At 33.5% G+C, this 20997-nt stretch overlaps 2 protein-coding genes across 3 annotated transcripts; both read left to right on the forward strand.

Moving 5' to 3' along the window:
* The first annotated feature begins 4616 nt into the window (after positions 1 to 4616).
* LOC105158222 (transducin family protein / WD-40 repeat family protein) lies at positions 4617 to 14058 on the forward strand. The gene is made up of 8 exons (XM_088878565.1): positions 4617 to 4674; positions 4753 to 5060; positions 6694 to 7207; positions 7383 to 7539; positions 9256 to 9300; positions 9470 to 9635; positions 11869 to 12239; positions 13270 to 14058. Exons 2-8 carry the CDS (start codon positions 4857 to 4859, stop codon positions 13586 to 13588), a joined length of 1776 nt encoding a protein of 591 aa, XP_088734691.1. The 5' UTR covers positions 4617 to 4674; positions 4753 to 4856; the 3' UTR covers positions 13589 to 14058.
* A 1009-nt stretch (positions 14059 to 15067) lies between these two features.
* On the forward strand, positions 15068 to 20423 carry LOC105158223 (uncharacterized). 2 transcript variants are annotated; one of them, XM_011074894.3, is made up of 6 exons: positions 15068 to 15203; positions 17203 to 17658; positions 18478 to 18591; positions 18679 to 19073; positions 19540 to 19593; positions 19673 to 20423. In XM_011074894.3, the coding sequence occupies exons 2-6, from the start codon at positions 17212 to 17214 to the stop codon at positions 20178 to 20180; spliced, it is 1518 nt and encodes a 505-aa protein (XP_011073196.1). In that variant the 5' UTR covers positions 15068 to 15203; positions 17203 to 17211; the 3' UTR covers positions 20181 to 20423. The 2 variants fall into 2 exon arrangements, with proteins under 2 accessions (XP_011073196.1, XP_088734692.1); XM_088878566.1 differs by lacking the exon at positions 15068 to 15203 and adding an exon at positions 15288 to 15308.
* Positions 20424 to 20997: the final 574 nt, after the last annotated feature.

The following is a 20997-nucleotide window of genomic DNA, read 5'->3' on the forward strand; positions in this document are numbered from 1 at the left end:
AGTAAATATTAAAATAGACCAACACTCGCTCATTTTTAGGACTTGAACTTATGACCTAAGATCATGGTACATCAATTTCACCAATTAAATTAGACCTTGTGATCAACCTTTTCTATTTTTCATCTTCTTACACTAGAAAAAAAACTATTATTGGCTAAAATATTAGTGGCTATGGTGAATGACTACTATTAATTACGGCTAAATAAAAGCAACGGAAAAAACTAACTTTCCCACCATGAATTTTTTTTTTGCCACTGCTAAGAGCCATAATCAAAACATTTGTCATGGCTTTTCTTGCAAAAACTACGGCGAATAATTGTTGCGTGCCCATGATCAATAATTATTTGTTACAACTATTTATTGTTAATGATGACAATTAATCGTAGTTAAGTGTAAGAATTCTTCTGGTGTTGGCAAATTGTCAAAGTTCCAGGTTGTTAGTTTGTTTTAAATTATTGGACCAATATGTTATAACTTTATAGTTTTTAATAATTGATTATTATGATGTGATAATATATATGTAATAGAGTTACCTCATGACTTACTTTCTCCTATTTTTGGTTCAATTTCGCTGTAATGTTGTATAATTAATTATGAGAAAATTCATTCTGGAATTATTGTTTTTAGAAAAAATAATCATGGTATTTGAATTTATGATTTATTATGTAAATGTAATTTATATTCAAATTTCAACACCAATCTCATTATGGAAACTAAAAAATTATATTTGGATTGAACGTAACTTTTTAGAGTTTTAATAAAGGTTGATAAATTGTGAATAAGTTCAAAGTTGTGAGTTTGAGTCTCATCAGTTGTGTGAATAGTTGTCTTTATGTAAGCTTATTGGATTTTATTTCGTGATTTTTTATTATATTGATGTACGTATTGACAAACCGATGTATTGCTTAGTTTATCGAAATATTGATGTAATCATATAAATACCTTTTATATAATATATGTACGTATGTGTGTGTGTGTGTGTATATATATATAACAATAATTAGTGAAATGTGGGATATACTAATATCAAGTATAAATATCACTCCTCGTTTTTTAGATTTGCTGTAATTATACATAAATCCATGTGATTTGAAAATTTATATATAGTTACCATGTTGTTTGCTTCCATATAACAAATCGTCCCTCCATTAGTCAAAATTCACTGAATTTATTAAATATTACTGACTTGTTTTTTCCAACTAAACAAATATACCTCTCACATGCATTAACTTGTGAAGATGTATAAGCATAATTTGATTATAAAAAAATTTATCTAACCTAAATCAAATCAGTAATAAATCAATCGGAGGGGTAAATACGATTTTTATCTAATTTTTTCATTAATTTCAGTAAATTCAGTGAATTTTAACTAACAGAGGGACTTATTTATTAAATAGAAAAAAATCTCAATGGTATTAGATATAATTTTTCAAATCCTATTGAGTATTATATGTAATTTTTCAAACCATAGAGAGTACTACATTAATTTTAGGGAGTACTAAACATAATTTTTTAATTCATATAAAATTTACGTGTAATTGTACAGAATCTTAAGAAGAAAGTGTAATTATCCCCGTCACTTATTAATCAAGTTGAGACACTAAATTTAAATTATTAATTTAGAATGTCTGGAAGAACCACATTTAATAATTAGTTCGAAACATATAATTAAAAAATAAAAGTGTAAAGAGCAAAGCATTTCAATCATTGTTGTTGACATGTAATCTGATGTAAGCAGAATAATATATATATTTATTTATTTATGGGACTTAGCATCATCTCATATTAAAATTTATTTGCATGTTCTTATTGATGAATCTAACTTTAGATTTGAATCGTTATGACCTGAAGGTGATTGACTTACTATATTTGATTTAATAAAAATTTAAATTAATTCCTTACAGGTTAGTGAAAAACTCGTTATTTTATATTTATAATTTGAACTTCGATCATAATCAAATTATGATGCATAATACGATGAAGTCGAGATGTTTTTTGTTTCTTAATGATTAACAGAGGTGTAAGATAGAAAATTATAATTTTTGTCTTAACATATAGGTGGTTTGTAATATCAGTCTCGTATTTTTTGAAATAGTCAATATTAGTCCTATGTTTTAAGAAAATATTGTAAACGCTTTAGGAAATAGTCAAAATTTTGCAACGTCTGGGACTAAGTTTGCAACGTTTTCCTAAAGTGTGGGACTAAGTTTGCAATGTTTTTCTAAAGTGTGAAACTAGTTTGCAATATTTTTCTGAAGTGTGAGACTAATGTTGACTATTTCAGAAAGTATGGGACCAATGTTACAAACCACCTTATATTTTAAAACCAAAATTGCAATTTTCTCGTCTAGAGCATGAATTGTAATATTTCTGTAAAGGTAAATTACTACCACCACCTCTGAAATTTGTCATAGTTATAAATATTTTGTCATTCTTCAAAATTTACAAGTACCCTTTAATTTTAATGTTCGTTTAACAACAAGCCCACTCCTTTAGCCCGTGTTAGGTTTCTAGTCAATTCTTTATAACAAATTGACCAAAATGCCTTTTTTAGACTATAAATTATAATTTAATTTATAAGAAGTTTATGTTTTTTCTTTTAACATCAGTATGTTTTGTTCAAATCTTAACGAAATGAGGTTATAATGAACTGTGAATTTTGAGGAGGTGTAAGTATAATTTTATTTTTTTCAATAAAAATATAGTTTCGCAATTCTAAAGACATCTAAATATAATTATAAATTTATATAGTTAGTGACTAAATATTTTAGATAAATTCCCAACCTCATAATTTTAATTTCAATAATCCACAATTATCAAGCTGATTGATTTTTATCTTCTATGATATTTTGATTATTGTATTTCAATGATCACAACTTATCACATCGTACATTATCTATATCTATATTTATACTATATAAAAAACGAAAGGGCTTCCACACTCACAAACAATAGTTAATGATACCGCCTCATTAATTTTTTGTGAAGCCAAAAATGTTCTTCGACTGATAAGATAACTAACTTATTCAATTTTTAAAATTTTATATTAACTGATAATTTTTTTTTCTTTCTTCATTTTAATGTGATGTATCAATTTATATATTTTACTCTTATATAATATATTTTAATGCGTGAAATATTATTTATTATATGCATGCAGAAACGGCTAGTTATCTATACTATATAAAAAAATCTCATTTCATTCACAAATAGCGATTAATTACACCGCGACACTAATTTTTTGAATTACCAAAAATGTCCTCATATATTTTCAATCACCCCTGTTCAAATTCGTCTTATCATCTATATGATCTATCGATCTATCGATCTATCTATACTAATTTGAAATTTTTATTCAAATTAAATTTTTTTGTATCGATAATATTTTCAAACTAATTTTGTTTTCTTTCTTTATTTATTTAATATATCTTATTTTTATCTATAATATATTTTAAAGCGTAAACGATTATCTATACGGCATAAAAAAGAAAACTCTATTTTCACTCACAAATAATTGTTATTTACACTACGACATCAATTTGTTGAATCACAAAAAATATCCTCATGTATTTTCAACCACCCCTATTCAAATTATTCTTCTCATCTATATGATATATACTATCTATATATACTAATACGAACTTTTTACACACACCAATTTTTTAATTTTTTTTTTGTATCGATAACATTCCTAAATTTATTTTATTTTATTTTATTTATTTTGTAAATGTGATCTGTTGGTTTATACATCGTATTCTTATATATAATATATTTTAAAGCATAAACGATTATTTATTCTATGCACGCAGGAATGACATGACATAACGATTAATATAAAAAAAAGGCTCTCCACACACACAAATGACGATTAATGACACCGTTGCCATCAAATTTTTGTAAAGTCAAAAATACCCTTCAATTAATAAGATAACTAACTTATTCAACTGTCGAATTTTTGGATTAACTAATAAATTAATTCTCTTTTCTTTCTTTCTTTCATTTTTTTTATGTAATATTGATTTATATATTTTAAAATGTGAAAAATTAATTATTATTTGCAGGCAGAAATGACATCCCACAATGGTTAACATATAAAAAAAAAATGATGCTTTAGACACAAAGTGACGATTTTGATATTTTTGCACTAATTTTTTTATAATCTTTAACTGATATGATAATTAATTTATTTAACTCTGTAAGTTTTACATTAACTTAATTACTCAATTAATATAATTTGTTATTATTTATAATATATTTTACCGTATGAAAGATTATTTATATATGCACATAGAGATGGCTATAATGACTCGTAATACTTAAAAAAAGGGAAGCTCATTTTTGTAATTATATCTATATTTTATGTAACAGTTTTTCTGAATTTTCTGAAACAGGTTACAGATGTCTTTTTAAATTTATTATTGCTTTAATGTGATTTATAATATATTTTTACCCATTATTTAGTTATTTGATCATACTTTATTTATACAAAAAACACTTTAATTATAATTGATTAAAAGAAATTATGTGAATAAGAAAATAGAAGTAGCTAAAGTATTGGGATAATACAACAAAAATAAATCAAGAAGAGTGAAATTTAAGGGGGAAAAAAAAGAAAAAAAGAAAAAAAGAAAAAAAGAAGAAGAAGAAGAAGAAAAGAAAACCTAAATGACAAAGGTAACAACTACTCTACTCTCAACTCATCATCTTGCAAACAACCCTACATATATATTTTCATCAATATTTGATTCTCAGTATTTCCCGAATTCCTCACACAAACCGACATATCTTCCTACGCTGCCCGAGAATCCGGAAAGTGTTCAACGGAAACGAGAATCGTCGCTTTTGAATCAAAGAAAATGAGCGGGTACCCTCTTCTGAAGAAGCCCAAAATCGAAATTGAAGAAAATGAAGAAGAAGAAGAAGAACCGGAAGAAAATGATGATGAGAAAATGGAGGAGCAGATTAGGAACGAGCAGGAAGAAGCACTAGTGGCACTCATAGAGCACCGAACGAAGGAAGTCGAGCACCTACGCCAGCGTATTACTTACTATAAATCCCAGGTTTTCAATTTGATTCTTTTTTTGCCAAGAATGCTTTTTTGTTTTCTTCCCGTCCCATTTGATGTGTGGTTTTCCGGGTTATTGTTTCTTTTTGTATATTGTCGATGATTCTTGTGGAAAGTGTGATGGGTGGGGTAAGGGTTTCTCTGTATTGTGTTTGTAATGCATGCATTTTCGTGATATTCTTTCGGGAGAGGTGTAGTGCAGTGGAGGGTTCAGGGTGCGTTCTAGTTTGTTCGTAATGCTTGAGTTTTCTTTGTTATTTTATCAAACGTGTCATGGAGGGGTCTGGGTTTCTTCCTGGTTTGTTGGTAATGGTGGTTGAGTATAGCACAAAGGTTTTAGCTTTAGTGGAACACCTTTTTTAAATTCGGTTGTTGACTGAGTTTATGGATTCTTTTCATAATTTGCCCCCATACTTCCAGCGTCCCGAGGTTTATTGGTTCTATTTTGTGTATTTAGTTGTCATGGACTGTTCCTTTGGTGATTGTGCTATTTTGGATTTTTTCCTTAATTGTGTGCTTTTCATGTTGGTGAAATGGAATCCTCAACTAGGTTTGACTCCTAGAGGTTCCTCATTGCAAATCTTTAGAATTTTTAAGAATGGGAAGTTTGCATTTAATGCAGGTAAAAAAGGCTGGCAGGTAGTGTAATAGTGTGGGTTCATAGCACCAGATTGTTTTGTCAACTTGTATGGTAACTTATTCATGCACTAAAACAAGCTAGCATTCAAATTTCACACATGCTAATAAAAGTTGTACGAAAAGGTGGTGTGCGAAACCAAATATTGTTCCATTGATTTTTGATTCTGTCATTAGATTACCAAGAACAAAGTGCAAGCAGCAATGCCCCGCTAAGAAGTTCATGTTTGTTCTAACATTTGATACCGGTGAAAAGTTGATCTTAGCACTTGCAACAATATTTTCCATGCTGCAGAACATTCTCTTGCATCATCTTTCACTTAAATTTATAGCTTCAAATGTAATGATTGAATTTTGATGGAAAATCATTGTGAAGTGTGGAGGGCAAACCGAGAAGATACTCTTTTTTATTTTGACAGATCAATCATTAAACGACAGGAGTCATTTTAACTCAAATATTTGAGTTGATCTTATTTTTTAGGCTATAATTAAGTGGCCTACCTTCACAAAGCTATTGATGAGCTCTGCCACCAGTTAGTTTATACATTAACACAATGGGAAAGTAAATCTTTTAATGTTTTCCAAAGGAGTAGTAATATGTATTCTGAAGAAATAATTACAGTTCCCGCTTATGATGACTTTATCTGGTGTTTTATGCTTGATGATAGCTTAAAGTAGTTCCATGCGGAGACAGCATGCATTTGGTTAATCACACTGCAATAGTTAATATGGCTTTGCAAGTTGATTTTATTTGCCGCATGTTCCCGTATGTGTCAATATGTGGTTGCTTGCCTTGGTTACATTCCATATAGCTTTCAGTTGTAGACTGCACATTACTGTGATTCAAAACAACATGTTCTGACAATGAATCTTCTGTTCATAATTTGCTTACAGTTTGGGTAAGTTGAATCTAAATTAGTTATATATTCTCCTACTTTTCTTCTCTCCTGATGAGAAATCATGAATTAATGTCCTGTGTATGGGGCCTGCAGCTTAATGATGCTGAGAAGAGGTTGGAGGATACCCAAAATAAATTGGCTCGTCTTCGAGGACAGAATATGTCGAAAGCTTCTAAAAATTTAACAAATGGAAGGGAAGAGGTAATAGTTGAAAGAAGATCTGCAAGTCCTATTAACATGAGTGAAGGTTCATCTCAAAAACAATCTCAATCTACACCATCGCATCAGTGCCATGATGCCACGAAGCCCTGTGGAGATAATCTGAAAAGACCACCTAGTCCTTTCTGTAGAAATGGAGATTCTTCTCAAACCCAAACTCAGTCTAGACCACAACTTGTGATTCCTGCTGTTGCTCCAAATATGTCTCAATCCTTAAAGACAAAGGAATCCGGAAATAAAACTTTCAGTGGTTCTGGCTCACTGTCCAGTTCAGCAACACCAACCCATGTTAATAGTCTTGCAAAGTTTAAGGGGGAAAAAGCTCGTAAGGTATCATCTGAGCAGGAAACAGTGGAACCTCAGCCTAAAGGAACAAAAAGGAATCTTGGTTCGGCTTCTTTGCTTAATCCTTTAGCATCATTAAGATCTTTCCTCCTGCCTCCATTTGCTTACATGGTTGAAGTTTGCATTTACTAGTCATCAGTTAGATGGCTCACCACTTTGCATGAAGTTCTTTGTTGTATGTAATTTGATCCTCATAATTTGTTTATGTTTAAATACAGAGCAGAGAGAACACAAGGATTTGATTAAGTTAATAAACAAAAGCTCTTCACCAGTTACAATCCGCTGTCAGACTGGCTGTCTTTTATCTAGTCAACACAAAAGAAAGCTTAGAAGTCTTATTTTGTGTCCGACAAATGATCAATTGTTTGTGACCAGGTAATTTGTTCTTCGATATTTTTTACCAATAATAATCAGAATACAAAAGATTAGTTATTGGACACCCTTAATTCTTTTGACTTGATCTGGGATGATGTTGGGTCCTGTCATAAAGACAAGAATAACACAGCGTATGATGCATGCACTTCTTTTCTTTTCCATTTGTTCTCCTCTATTCTTCTTGAGTTAAAGTTGATATATCCATTTGCAGGTTGCTATTACTTCTGGTGTTCAGTTATATCACATTTATTGTTTCATATGAATATATTTCAAGGATATGCATCAGCTTGTTTTCTCATGTCTTCTCACAGTTTATATCCTAAGCTACATATGTACCTTTTCCCTCCCAAAATATGGGTCTAATTTGACACAATATGGAGTTCTACATGAAAATTGAAAATAATGTTAATTTGGGTAATGTTTAAACTACTGTCGTTAAAAGTACTATTTAAGTGTTAGACTGATGTCATATCATTTTTCTAATAGAGAATAATAGTGCGGGGAAAAGAAGAACTTGATTTTACAAACTGAAGTCTTGTTTTGGGACATTGCAAATGGAAAGAAGAGCAATAAATTGGAACTTCACACGATGCTTTCTAGTTCAAAGTTATCAATTATCTCTTTTCATTTCAATAAAAGGGTCTGGGACTGAGACTCATGTTCCTAACTTTCAACCTGACTACATGTATACTCAACTCATCCAACATATGATCTGGTTTGACTTGGATGAAAGTTGAAAAATGTGAGTTTATAACATCCTTAAACTATTGCCCTTAAAAATATTTGTATTAGTTTGCAGCCAGTGATTCCATATCAGTTTAGTTTTGGAAGAGAACTACATTTCGGAAATGAAGTTTATCTTGGAACTTCACAAAATGGAAACAAGAGCAATATATTCTGGAAGACACCAGAAATCTGGAAATTTGTTTTGTATGCCCTCTAAAAGTTTTCTGGAATTGGAAAAGTTGAATGAGCTTGACATTTTGTTCTCAATCTTTTCAACTCTTTGCATATTATGACATATTTTTCATCCTCTCGTTAAAAATAAATCTTCTGAATGTTTGTGTGGTTTGGATGTAGTTTAGAAGAGATCTGTAATTAAGTTAGCGCGTAATGTTCAATGTGACCTTGTTGGTTTGTAATCAAAGAATTATCTACTTTTAAGTCAGGTTAATCAAACTTTTTATGTAATTTTAGAAAGCACAGTTAGTCCTCAAAGTTCTGATATTGTAGCTCTTGCTGCTATAAGCTTGAATTGGGTGGTAATTGCATTGGCAAGATGGCTCCTTTTCTTGGAAACTACGGATACAAATCTTGTTTACTTAGCATTTCTCGTTCTGCTTACCCAGAAAGAGTATTGCTAAGGATAAGATCAACTGTCAATATTATAAGATCTGACCTGGGCTTTGATCTTGTTTCTTATTGCTCCCATAACAAGTTGGGTTGACTGCAATCTTGCATGCTTCTATTATATTGTATGCAATTTTTAAGATAGATAAATGTTTTGGCTATGTAGCAACCATTCCCTTGGTACTGATTAGATTTACTACAAGAGTATGTGGCTTATGATTTTATAATTTTCTTCCCTCCTTTTGATCACCAAATAGAATCTCTTTGACGTGTGAAGTTTTTGTCGGGTTGCATATACTTTTGTTTGTCTACAGTTCCTGTGGTAATAGTTGTAACTTCCTTTTGTATATATCAATGCTTTTGCAGTGCGTTGGATGGAGTGGTCAACCTGTGGCAAGTTCAGGGGAGAGGGTAGGTATCTTATGTTGTAAAGTACTTTAATGAATAGTCTTTGATAATTGATACATAAAATGTATTCTGGATTTTTGAGTGTTCATCCGTTTACGCTCTTGTGTTCAATTTAACTTGGGTAGTAAGTTTCTGACTTGCGCGCTTTTCCTTTCATTACATAAAAGTGCAGTTCTAGTGCCAATCTTCTGAGTTCTACTGATTGTCAATCTGAGAAGAATAGGAGGTGGCCAGAAGATATAGCTTGGGATCCACATGGGAACAAACTCTTCTCAGTTTATAGTGCTGATGGTGGGGATTCACAGATATCAATTTTGAATCTAAACAAGGGAAGAGAGGTGAGAATCCTACTGCAACATAGTATATTATTCTAAGCTTACTGTATAGCGAGTTACTTTTATTGTGTAAAGTACGCATGTTTCAGTATGTAGTTTTATGCTTTTATATCATCGTACACAGTACGAGAACTGATCCAAATGATAATGGATCATCAGAAGGATTTGCATAAGCACGTCTTTATGATACTCACTCCACTTTATCAGCTTCAGCAAGAGCAGGCTAGCTCTTGCTTCCTGAGAAGTGTATGCTTTTTTTTTGTGAACTCTGTAGCCATGCAGGAAGCTTGGGATATTTTTTTGTTTCCATATTACTTATCCATTGCTCTTGAGAGTTCTTTCGTCTTGGACACTTTCTCCATCCTTCTCACTGTCAAGGGACAGAAGTACCATCTGGAATTTAGATAACCACGAACAGATGATGACAAAAATCCTTCAAGTTATTCCAATTCTCTATCTGATTCCTCATAAGCAAATTGGCAGTATCAACTCTGTTTGAGGAAACTGGAGTTTTACTTATATGCTATCTGGAGTTCTTCATGTGAAGCTCTACATAGAAAATTTGCACTCATCTCCATTCATATTATTTGATGTACTTGTTCTTACTCTTTACCTAAAATGCTCGTGGATTTTCTTTCTTTTTTTTTAAATTTCTATACTATATCTGGGTTTATACACCATATCGTCAGCATCTACATTCATTTACTTCATCAATCTGACATCATCATTCTATCACATGTTGATGTATCCATACAACCTTTAGGCATGCTCACTTATGCTTAGTCAGGAAAAAACATTTGTAATAGGATTACATTTCCTATCATTTCAACAAGGATTTGTACTTTGTTGGATTTTATAAAGGCATTCAGGAATCAAACTGATAACGAAGATGGATGTTAGGTTGATCAATTTTTGCTTGCTGCAACATGTTCCTTTTGTGAAAGTGTTGTTCAATAGTTAGCTCAAGTGTAAGTAACTATATGACTTGAAGTCCATATCTAACTTGTATTATTCTTGATCATTGTGGGTGTGATGTGACATTATTACATCCCTGATCGGTGCATTAGCTAGAATACAAAAATGAAAAGACAGAAAAGTGAAATGATATGCTGGATCTAACCCAATAGGATGAAAATAGAACTGAATGCAGCAAGGAGTTCTTGGGAAAAAACTCAGTTTTAAGCATTCAAATATTAGTAGGCCGTATGGTAATGAGGATCCATATTATCTTTTGACATTACATGCAGTCAGTAACATCTGATGTTATGGTAAATCTAATGGTCTTTTATTTCTCAACCAAAAGCTTTTCTAGAACTCATTGTAATCAGTTGTGTGAATCTTTAAAAAATTCATACCTCTGTTGAATCCTTTAAACACAACTAAGTATCACATTCTTTGGCTTTCTCAACTATTCTGTGCCTAACTCCATTTTATTTTTGTTGCGCTTATTTCTTCCATGGAACATACAGCTTGCTACTATTCGCAGTTGTTCCTTTCCCTTTTTGTTATATGTTGTCCTCAAATTGCTTCACCAACTCCTGGCCTGTCATCTCCATCCTGCTAGCCTATTACAAAAGATTAATTGGTAGAAGAGTAATAAACTTTAGACAAAGTAAAACATGGCAATTTTGGGAATCAAGTGTTTGGTTGTTACATTCTGTTTTAGGATTAAAGTAGATGTGTCTGAAAATAACATTTTGCTAAACAGCACTCCAGATAGTCATCAACTTAAAAGGCGCAAGCTGATTTTGTTCTGAAGTAACTCTTAATGTCTCATGATTGAATAATATTGCACTGTCGAAGGATGGAAACTGCACACCCTAAACAGACTATGGTCAAAAAGGAAATGAAATTCTAAATAGACTTTGGCCTTGTTAACAATGAGATTGAAGCTTTCTTAGTGTTGAATCACCACCTCATCTAAAAGCTTAAGCTCTTAGAGAGAAGAATTGTTTAACATTTAATATATATCTATAACAACGCTTATTCTTTATGTAGTTTGATATCCTAAGAAATAGTATTTTACTTGGTTTACTGTCTTAGCAATGTTATGTTTGCTCTTAAAAATGGGCCTTTCCACACTTGCCCACAATGATCTGCTTTGAATTATGTTGTTCCCTCTTTTCGAAATAATTTACTAAGTACCAATTCGTAGACCCATGCTCTTTTCACAATGTATCTTGGTCTGACTTTTAGGATAGTAGCTCTAACCTAATTTTACTATGACAATCCACAGAAAACACGTGTAAGCTTTCTCAATGACAAGCCTCACATTAGAGGCATCATCAACAGCATAACATTCATGCCGTGGGATGATAAATCGTTTGTTACTGGTGGAAGTGATCATGCTGTCATCCTTTGGACTGAGAAAGATGGAGAAGATTCGTGGAAACCTAAAGCGTTGCACAGACATTATCATTCCTCTGCTGTAATGGGTGTTGCTGGAATGCAGCATAAGAACATAGTGATGTCTGCTGGTGCAGACAAACGGATTTTTGGGTTCGATGTTCTAACTGGGAGAGCAGATTACAAACATCAGATAGAAAGCAAATGCATGAGTGTTCTGCCTAATCCATGTGACTTCAACCTCTTCATGGTTCAAACAGGGTAAATATCCTCCCTCCCCCCCCTTTTCATACACCATGTGATAATGCAGTTTGCTTAAATATTGATAACTATGTAGTTGATTTAAATCCGTTATCTCTTATCCTCATCTCCCATCTCTTTCACTGAAGATATTTTTTTAGTATATTACATTTGCCTCTGGTAATTTATGTATGCCAACAGCTGAAGTTGTCAGCTGGGATAGGATTAATGTCACGTTGCATCTTTTTGAAACAATACCAGTTAAGGACATTACTTCAAAACCTTTGATTTCATCACTCAATCATCATATTGATTTGACAAATTACGTGAATTCATGCCATTACTGTCCAATTAATTTAATATCGATGATGAAGTGTGCTTCAAACACAATCTCGCACCAGGTGTGTCTTCATCAATAAATTTTAAGGGTGTTTTACCTTCTCTACCTCTTTATCTGAAAATTATTAATAACTGGAGTGATGCATAAAGTATATGCAAAATTAGGAAGGATCTGAAGAGGCATTATTTTGTTTTGCTTCATGGCAATTTGCAACACAGTTGTAGTTTCCTATTTGGGAATATACAACTAAGTATGGTTTCAGGATCTATCGTGTGCAAATTTACTTCTATGTCCTACCAATACTTGCTTTGTTGGGGTTTCTGGGGGGGGGGGGGTAAATGGCCTAGTGTGATGAATAGGGGAGGAATTAGAGGTTCACCTGAAAACCTGTGGGATTTGCATTCAGTTTTCAAGATTTGTATTCTGGTTCTCAAATTTCTAACAGCTGCATTTAACTGTTTGTTGGAGTTATATTTCCTTGAAATTTGAAACTTGCAAGCTGCGTGTACTGGACATTGTCTCCAAAAGGTAGAGAAAACATTAGAAATTCGGCACTTGAAAAAAATTGACATGTGTTTGTTCTCTAGCATATTCTTACTCTGAACCACCCCAAAAAAGGAAACATTTTTGTTTTAACGAGTACAAAATTTTGGATCATTATGAAAATGCAAACTCTGTTTACTGAAATCCATTCGCATGTTATTTTTGCAGGACTCCAGAGAGACAGCTTAGACTATTTGATCTTAGACTGAGACAAATGGAGATTCACGCATTCGGGTGGAAGCAAGAGAGCAGCGAATCCCAGTCGGCCCTTATAAATCAGGCATGGTCTCCAGATGGTCTATATATGACTTCTGGCTCAGCTGATCCTGTTATTCACATATTTGATATCAGATACAATGCTCACAAACCGTCTCAGTCGATAAGAGCTCATCAGAAAAGAGTCTTCAAAGCCGCATGGCACCACGCTCTCCCTCTCCTTATCTCCATTTCTTCCGACCTAAACATTGGATTACATCGAATCACCTAAGTTGCTGACACAAAAAGTACCACAACCGTCTTTTGTCCTCCCATCTTTCCGTATGGATAGTTTTGTCTTGATGAGGAACTATGCTCGTCGGTTGATGACAATGCGTGGCAAGGGCCTAGGTTCTAGACATGGAATCATGTTTTTTGGGCTTGCTGCAGGTTTGCATCCTTCCGGAGTTCCCAAATGAACTATAGCAGTAGGCCACTCGTTTTGGGACGTTGTGTTGGTGATCTGTGCTCGGTTGTCTTATCTCAATTTTGATTATACGACTGGTCAAAGCCAAACAAGTTAAGAGCACAAAAGCGCGATGCCTACACCAACAAACTTCTGAACATTGTATGGCATTCTTATATGTGGATGGCAATTGGCTCATAGTCTCCTAACTATGTCAACTTTATCTACAGATCATGCATGTACTCTTAAGAGGCTGTTTGGCTACGCCTATATATAAGATTTTCTAAGTTTATACATCTTATAAGATATTTTTTGAGTTTATGAGATGTTAGATTTTATTTTAAAAAGAAGCTATTGGAGTGTTTCAATAAAATAAAAATACAGAATTTATAATATGTTATTAATGACGACAAATTTGTAGAAAATCGAATTAATTCGTTAGGATTTTCAAATAAATTTGAAATTCATTTCCTTTTTGGAGGATGCTTACAAACTCATTTTTTGAAAAATGAATGAAATACCTTATAAGTTCTAAAATAACTTATAAGATGTTGCAAAATGTTAGGAAGATATTTAGCAAACAAGTTTATAAGATTCAAAAGTAAATCATTACGAGCTTGTAAATTCTTTTAAATACTTATTTCCATAACCATTATCCAAAATATCCAATTTACCTTCGATATTTTAATAATTTAGTTTATATTTTCTAAGTTAATTAGAAATATATCATCAATAACTTTTATAGTCTTATTTTATTTCAATTTTTCAATATAATTGGACAAATAAATAAAGGGAGCAATACTCTGATAAAGATTATATACTTAAGATAATATTAAATTGAATTTGAATAAAGATTTGTGATTGGTCCGGGTTTAGTTTGTAATTGATTTCTTTCATATTAAATTATATATACATAACTTTTATTAAAAATATAATAAGGACAGCATGGAATTAAAATTACGAAAACAAGAATTAAAAAATCAAATAAGTTGAAACACTTAAATTTGCAAATAAAAACTTGTTTGAATAGCAAAATTGAGATCTTATATTCAAGAAATTGTGAGGTTGAATATCAAGAACATGCGCTTCAAATTTATTTATTTTTTCGTCGATGACCGCTTAGTCTTTTAAGGTTAAAGTCGAGATTTCATAAATAAGTTCGAGGTATATATTAATAATTTAATACCCAAAAAAAAGAATTATTTATTTTTTTTCTTTTTTTATATAAAGAGAATCTTCTTACAAATTGAAACCTTAAAGAACCCGACGCTGACACAGCTGTGCGCATGCAGGAGTAATCCTGGACCTACACGTGGGACTCTCTCTTAATCTGAACCGTCTATTCTAAAGCAGAACAACTTTCATTTATTACTGTAATTTCTCCTCCCATTCTATAAAACTCTCATTCTCTCGCAGAATTACACCACTGTAGCCACAACAGGTATGAATTCTCAAGCTCTGCAAGTAATCTTCCAAATGGGATTCTCTGAATTTTTGAATGTGTGTGTGGTTTCATGTGGTGTGCTATGTGTGTTCTTGTGCTCATGTAAGAATTGCCCGTTTGCTTATACTGATTTTGCGCTTCTTGATTTCTGGCTGAATGTGTTTGAATTCTTTCGTTTTGTGTTTTTCAGTTTTCTGTTCTAGGGTTTGTTAATTTACTGGTTTAGTTGTTCTGGTGTTTTCTGAATTGATTAGGGTATAACCATTGATTTTTCCTTTTCTGGTTAGTTTCTGTAAATTAACTCCATGATAAACCAATGTGCATGTGGTTTGAATTTACTCGAAAGACTAAATCTTTTTTATTTCTAAGTGACTAAGAAGAGTGGCTTATATTCTTTGCGCTTTTGAGTTGGATTTTAAATGTTTTTGCCTTTTTCGCTCTAAAATGCTTGCATGAGTTCTTCTTTGTGTCCATGTGATATAAATTCAGTTTTAAGATTAAATCTTTTTTATCTTCTAAAAAATTAAGAGAAACTGGCTTATTCCTTTGTCGTTTGAGTTGAAATTTTATGTGTTGTGCCTTTTTCACTGTAAAATGCTTGCGTGAGTTCTTTGTGTGGATCTGAGACTTTAATGGTTTTAGTTGAGTGTCAAGGTTTAAAATAAGTTAAGGGTCGGTTGTATGGAATAAGAGATTCTCAGTGATTGCAACTTCTGACCAGTGTTGTTGGCCTTGTTCGTTGTTAGTTAGTAACGGTTAGGTTCAGCTAAGATCCCTGATTTCCCCTTTTGAATGGTAACGGTTAGGTTTAGCGGAGATCCCAGATTTCCGCTGTTGGAAGACCCGCGACTCTTTCCTGTTTTGGAGAAAATCAACTCCAATTGTTATTATGTTGGCTCTGATTGAATTCTGTTGTTTGTTAAACTTAAACTTCGAATTTTCAGTGCTTAAGATTACAAATTTGTATTTAGTTGAAGAAAATGGCTACTGAAAGATTCATCTGATAGAAGGTAAGTTCTTATACTAATGAAGATTTTGGAATTAAGTAGTTTAATGTTTGAACTTCTAGTAGTAATGGGATTAATTGACAGGTGGAAGCCGCCTAATTCATGAGAAGAAGGGAATCTGGTGTGATCACGTGATGTCATGATGTTATTTGTTTTATATACGTGTCTTGCATGAACATATCGTACGTACTTGTTTGCGGCGTAAATGTTGATTCTAAGATTTCAAGATAATTGTATAGAGTTAGTTACTAATATTGGATCATTTAAACTGAAAGCTTTTTATGTAATTAAATGTGGATTCGACCAGAATTAGAAATTAAGAGACTATACATACTGGTTTTTGGTTTGCTTTCACTTTTTTGGTGACATTAAAATTGAACATCATTGTGTTCATTTATGCCAATTCGTTGTCGTTTTGCTTTTAGTGCTAGTTTATTGGGCATATCTTAATAAACATCTTTATTGCTTCTTTGTTAGCTAACCAGGTTCATTGGTAGTTCAAATGGCATCTCTTGTCGCTATGTCTTTTCGAGGGGGAAACATGACTTTTGTGTCTACTTATAGAGAGTCATGATATACAGGCATAAATGAAATGTGATGACATATGTTAAATTCAATCTTATCTTGATGAACATATGTATTTTCGTTTATCTTAATGCTTCATTAGCAGATGAGAATGCATGGAAATGTTCAATGGTGAAATAACCAGTCATACAGTATAAGCATCTGATTTAGGAGATTAACAGGAAATATTAATATAATTGTTATTGTTCAATCACCTTGTTGATTTTCTTGTTGGACGAGGTTGCACTGTTTGAGTGTGCTGTTTTATTTCTTTCAATTGTCTTAAAGATGCTGAAGTCCTCTATCTGTGTGCGAGTAATTCTTAGCATGTATAAGGTTATATGGTGTCATGAAATAGTGTTAGCATTTTTATACTGAGCTTCTGTTCACTGGTATCATCTAATTAGTGTCTTATCCTCTTGTAGTATTTGCTTATGGCCAAGGAAAAAGATAAGAGATTTAAGCGAAAGGGCAAGAAGATCGGCCCACGAAATGCTGAAATGAAAAAGGTGCATACCAAGGTGCATATTGTACCTGCTCCTTCTGCCCCTCCTACAAATGCTGCTGAGGCTACTCCTAATGACCCTCAGAGCAAAAGCGATGTAGGTGCCTCACAAGGTCAAGAGAAGCAAGGGGAAAAGGCAAAGCATGTTGCTGGTTTTATATTCATGTGTAACCGAAGTACAAAGTCAGATTGTTATCAATACCGTGTCTTTGGACTTCCTTCGGGGAAAAAGGAAGTGGTGGAGGAGATAAAGCCTGGCGCAAAGCTATTTCTGTTCGATTTGGGGTCAAAGCTTCTATATGGCATATATGAGGCAACTTCTGCAGGGAAGCTGAACCTGGAACCTGCTGCTTTTAATGGGAAATTTCCTGCTCAGGTATAGCATTGAATTATTTTCTACTAATAATCCGAATCGGGCGTAACAAATCTAATTAAAAGTTTTGCCTTGAACCCCGAACATAGAATAAAATAAATGAGATGATATCTCCGATGTATTAAAAATGAATGCTGTAAGTTAACTTCAGAATTCCTGCTTGCATTTTCATCACCTAGCTTTTTTCATGATGCTTCAACGGAGAACCTACCTGAGAAGCCATATTTACAGAATTACAATTTTTTGTTCTTTCCTAAGTGATTCTTTATCTGCTTTTATATTATGTTTCCATAAAGTCTTAACCACCGCCGTCATTTTATATGTCGTACTTATGTACATGTATTCGCTAGTTTACCTTGTAGCGACATGCAGATGAATTTTTATGAGTGTAATATTACTGGACTTGGCAGGTGCATCTTGAATGAGGTCTCGCTAAGTAAGAATGAGTTTTCTCATATACTGAATTAAATTTTTTACTTTCTTGCATGGTACAACATTTGCAGAAAATAGATTTTGTGGGTTGCACAGTTTTGCACATAATGACTTAAAACCACATATATTATGGCCCGTTGGCAAATAGCTCCTGTGATCTTTTTGCGAAATCGGAGCAGCACTTCACCTAAATCACCATTTTCCTTTTATCTGTCCTGAGGAACCTAAAGTCTTCGTTTGACTAATATTTCATTAAACTATATATTCAGTTGAATTAAAGGTAGCTGTTCAATGTCCTAATCGGCTTCACCCATTCACCGTAATTGCTTTCATTGACAAGGTGGATTTTCTGTCCTTGTGATCTGACGCTGCTAGTTTCTCACATTTTAGGTAAAGTTTAAAATTTTCAAGGAATGTATTCCCCTGCCAGAGAGTTCTCTCAAGCATGTCATAAAGGAGAACTATACAGGCTTAAAGTTCAAGCAAGAACTCAGTGGAAAGCAAGTAAGTTTCTTTCTTAGTGTGTCTTGTGTTTGAATATTGTTGTTATCCTAAAAATCGTAGTTATGAGAAACTTTTCAATCAAAACAGGTAAAAAAGCTGCTAGCAGCATTTCGTCCTCTTACAGCTTCATCATCTCGACCTGCACCCCGACCTCTGGCAAATGTATCATTTGCACGGCCAGTGCCACCCGCAGCAACAGAAAATCAGTTTCAGCATACAGGAAGGCGGCTGACAAACGAGGGTCCCTATTTAGCTGAGATGCAATACAGCCGCATTCCACCGATATTCGAGCCTCGCTCTGCTCCACAATTGAACATTTTGCAGCATGGGTACCATAGAGCAGGAGCGTACATGGATCCTGCAAATCCAACTTTGGATCATCGAAGTTTGCCAGGAACAAATACTCATCATGTTGCCAATCCTCAACGACCATCTGTCACTAATACTGTTGTCCATGGGATGCAGGAGCCAACCTATTCAAGGTACTAGCTCTCTTCAACACCTTTAAGTTTTGGGTGCTTGGGACGAATTTTTAAATGCAAGTTAGAGTTTTAACTTTTTAGAGCATAAGAAATGAACATGAAATTATCCAATTAGCTATGGCTATTCCTTGTGACTCCTTATGTTATGATTCTCCATTCCACTATTCCCTTTAGATATTATATTATGTGTATGGGTTGCTTTTGAAATTGTGGAAATCCTGTATTAAACACGGTCAAATCTAAACTAGAATGAAAGTATTCTTGAACCTGAAACCTCCAAAGTACCTCTTTGAACTATGGTTGAGTTGATTTGCATCACATGTATATAGATGTGTTGCTATACCTTTGAGGGCATCAACTAATTTACCTCATCGTGTGCCATTTTGCACCCTGCTTTTGTTTCTACACGTTCCCCCTATTTAATCAACAGATAGCTGTTTCACTATTTAAACTACTGCTTTGGCAGGTACAGGACTGTAGAAGAGCGGGCTCCTGTTCAAATCACTAGTCTGGAAAGGCGGTACCATCTCTTACCCCTGTTCCTTTTAAATCAATCGACCAAGAAACATTTTGCTGATTCTGAAGTACTACTTTCGCAGGTTCAGGACCGCAGAAGGGAGGGCTCCTCATGACCAAGTGACCATAGTGGAGAGGCAGTACCGTGAATTCCCTTTACGGAGAGAAGGACCATATCAAGAAAATATAGCTGCATACAACCCCAACTGTAACCTGGCTGCTCCAATCCAGTATACCTCATCAGTTACGCAGCCGCAGCCACAAGTTCCTGCTCCGTACCATCACTTGCATTTACAGAGAGGCACGCAATATCAAGACCGTGGCGTTGCATACAACTCCAACCCTGCAGCTCCGACTCAGTATACTGCATCAGTTTCGCAGCCACAACTCCAGGCTACTTATCATCAATTACCTTTACCAAGTCTATACCGAGATAATGTGGCTCCATACAACTCCTACCCTGCAGCTCCCGCTCACAATATTCCATCAGTTGCGCAACAGCCACAGGCCCTCGCTCCTCGAATGTCCCAAGGGAGTGCTCCCGTCTCATCCTATTATCAATATGCCATGGCGAATCGACAAAACCGTTGATCAATCGCAACTTGAGGACGGAGTTGAACATGATGCAACCAACACTGGCATTGATGAGTTTCCTTGAGCACATGTTGACTCTGCTCATTTTGCTGGTTTCCTTCAAGAAAATGACTAAGATAATATATTTCCAGTACAATTCAAACCACATGTTGGTGTAATTATCTGTTAATGTTTCTCATTTAAACTACATTTGGTGTAATTATCTGTTCATGTTGCTAATTTAAACTACATTTGGTGTAATTATCTGTTCATGTTGCTAATTTAAACTACATTTGGTGTAATTATCTGTTCATGTTGCTCATTTAAACTACATTAGGTGTAATTATCTGTTCATGTTGCTCAATCAGCTTTAAAGATGAACTCGTGTATGGTAGTATTACTTTGTATACAGATTATCTTTCTATCCTCCCTGGTAAATGATCTTGCCTATTTGCAGAAATAGACATCTCACCCTGTTTGGTTTCATTTTATTTACATCTAATGAAAATGTTTTGAGTGGAACTAAATGATTGTCTGCGGTGACATGTGAAAACAAGAACAACATGAGTACTTTGTTTGAACATGTGATTACATGAGAATTAATAGATTTCATTACAAGTATATCTCTTTAAATTATAGTTTTAATTACAGATGCATCCCTATCCAATAGTGAAATTTTACATAAACACCTCTTGGATGCGTTGCACTAACACCTCCTCAAGGGGTATATCTGTTATTTTATAAAAGATAGAAAATATTTATATAATTGGACCTAACTTTAAGGAGTATCGGACATAATTTACCCAAAATATAATCTTATTTTATTTGTTGGTGC

This window comes from Sesamum indicum, linkage group LG3, assembly GCF_026168435.1.
Source record: "Sesamum indicum cultivar Baizhima isolate 11 linkage group LG3, ASM2616843v1, whole genome shotgun sequence".
Classification (NCBI taxonomy): Eukaryota; Viridiplantae; Streptophyta; class Magnoliopsida; order Lamiales; family Pedaliaceae; genus Sesamum; species Sesamum indicum.

Excerpts from the sequence above, each read along its gene's own strand:
- LOC105158222 (XM_088878565.1), top strand. The coding sequence starts at position 4,857 with ATGAGCGGGTACCCTCTTCTGAAGAAGCCCAAAATCGAAATTGAAGAA. Across the intron at positions 9,636-11,868 it reads ATCTAAACAAGGGAAGAGAG|AAAACACGTGTAAGCTTTCT; the intron begins GTGAGAATCCTA and ends GACAATCCACAG. Across the intron at positions 12,240-13,269 it reads CTCTTCATGGTTCAAACAGG|GACTCCAGAGAGACAGCTTA; the intron begins GTAAATATCCTC and ends TTATTTTTGCAG.
- LOC105158223 (XM_011074894.3), top strand. The coding sequence starts at position 17,212 with ATGGCCAAGGAAAAAGATAAGAGATTTAAGCGAAAGGGCAAGAAGATC. Across the intron at positions 17,659-18,477 it reads ATGGGAAATTTCCTGCTCAG|GTAAAGTTTAAAATTTTCAA; the intron begins GTATAGCATTGA and ends CTCACATTTTAG. Across the intron at positions 19,594-19,672 it reads ATCACTAGTCTGGAAAGGCG|GTTCAGGACCGCAGAAGGGA; the intron begins GTACCATCTCTT and ends CTACTTTCGCAG.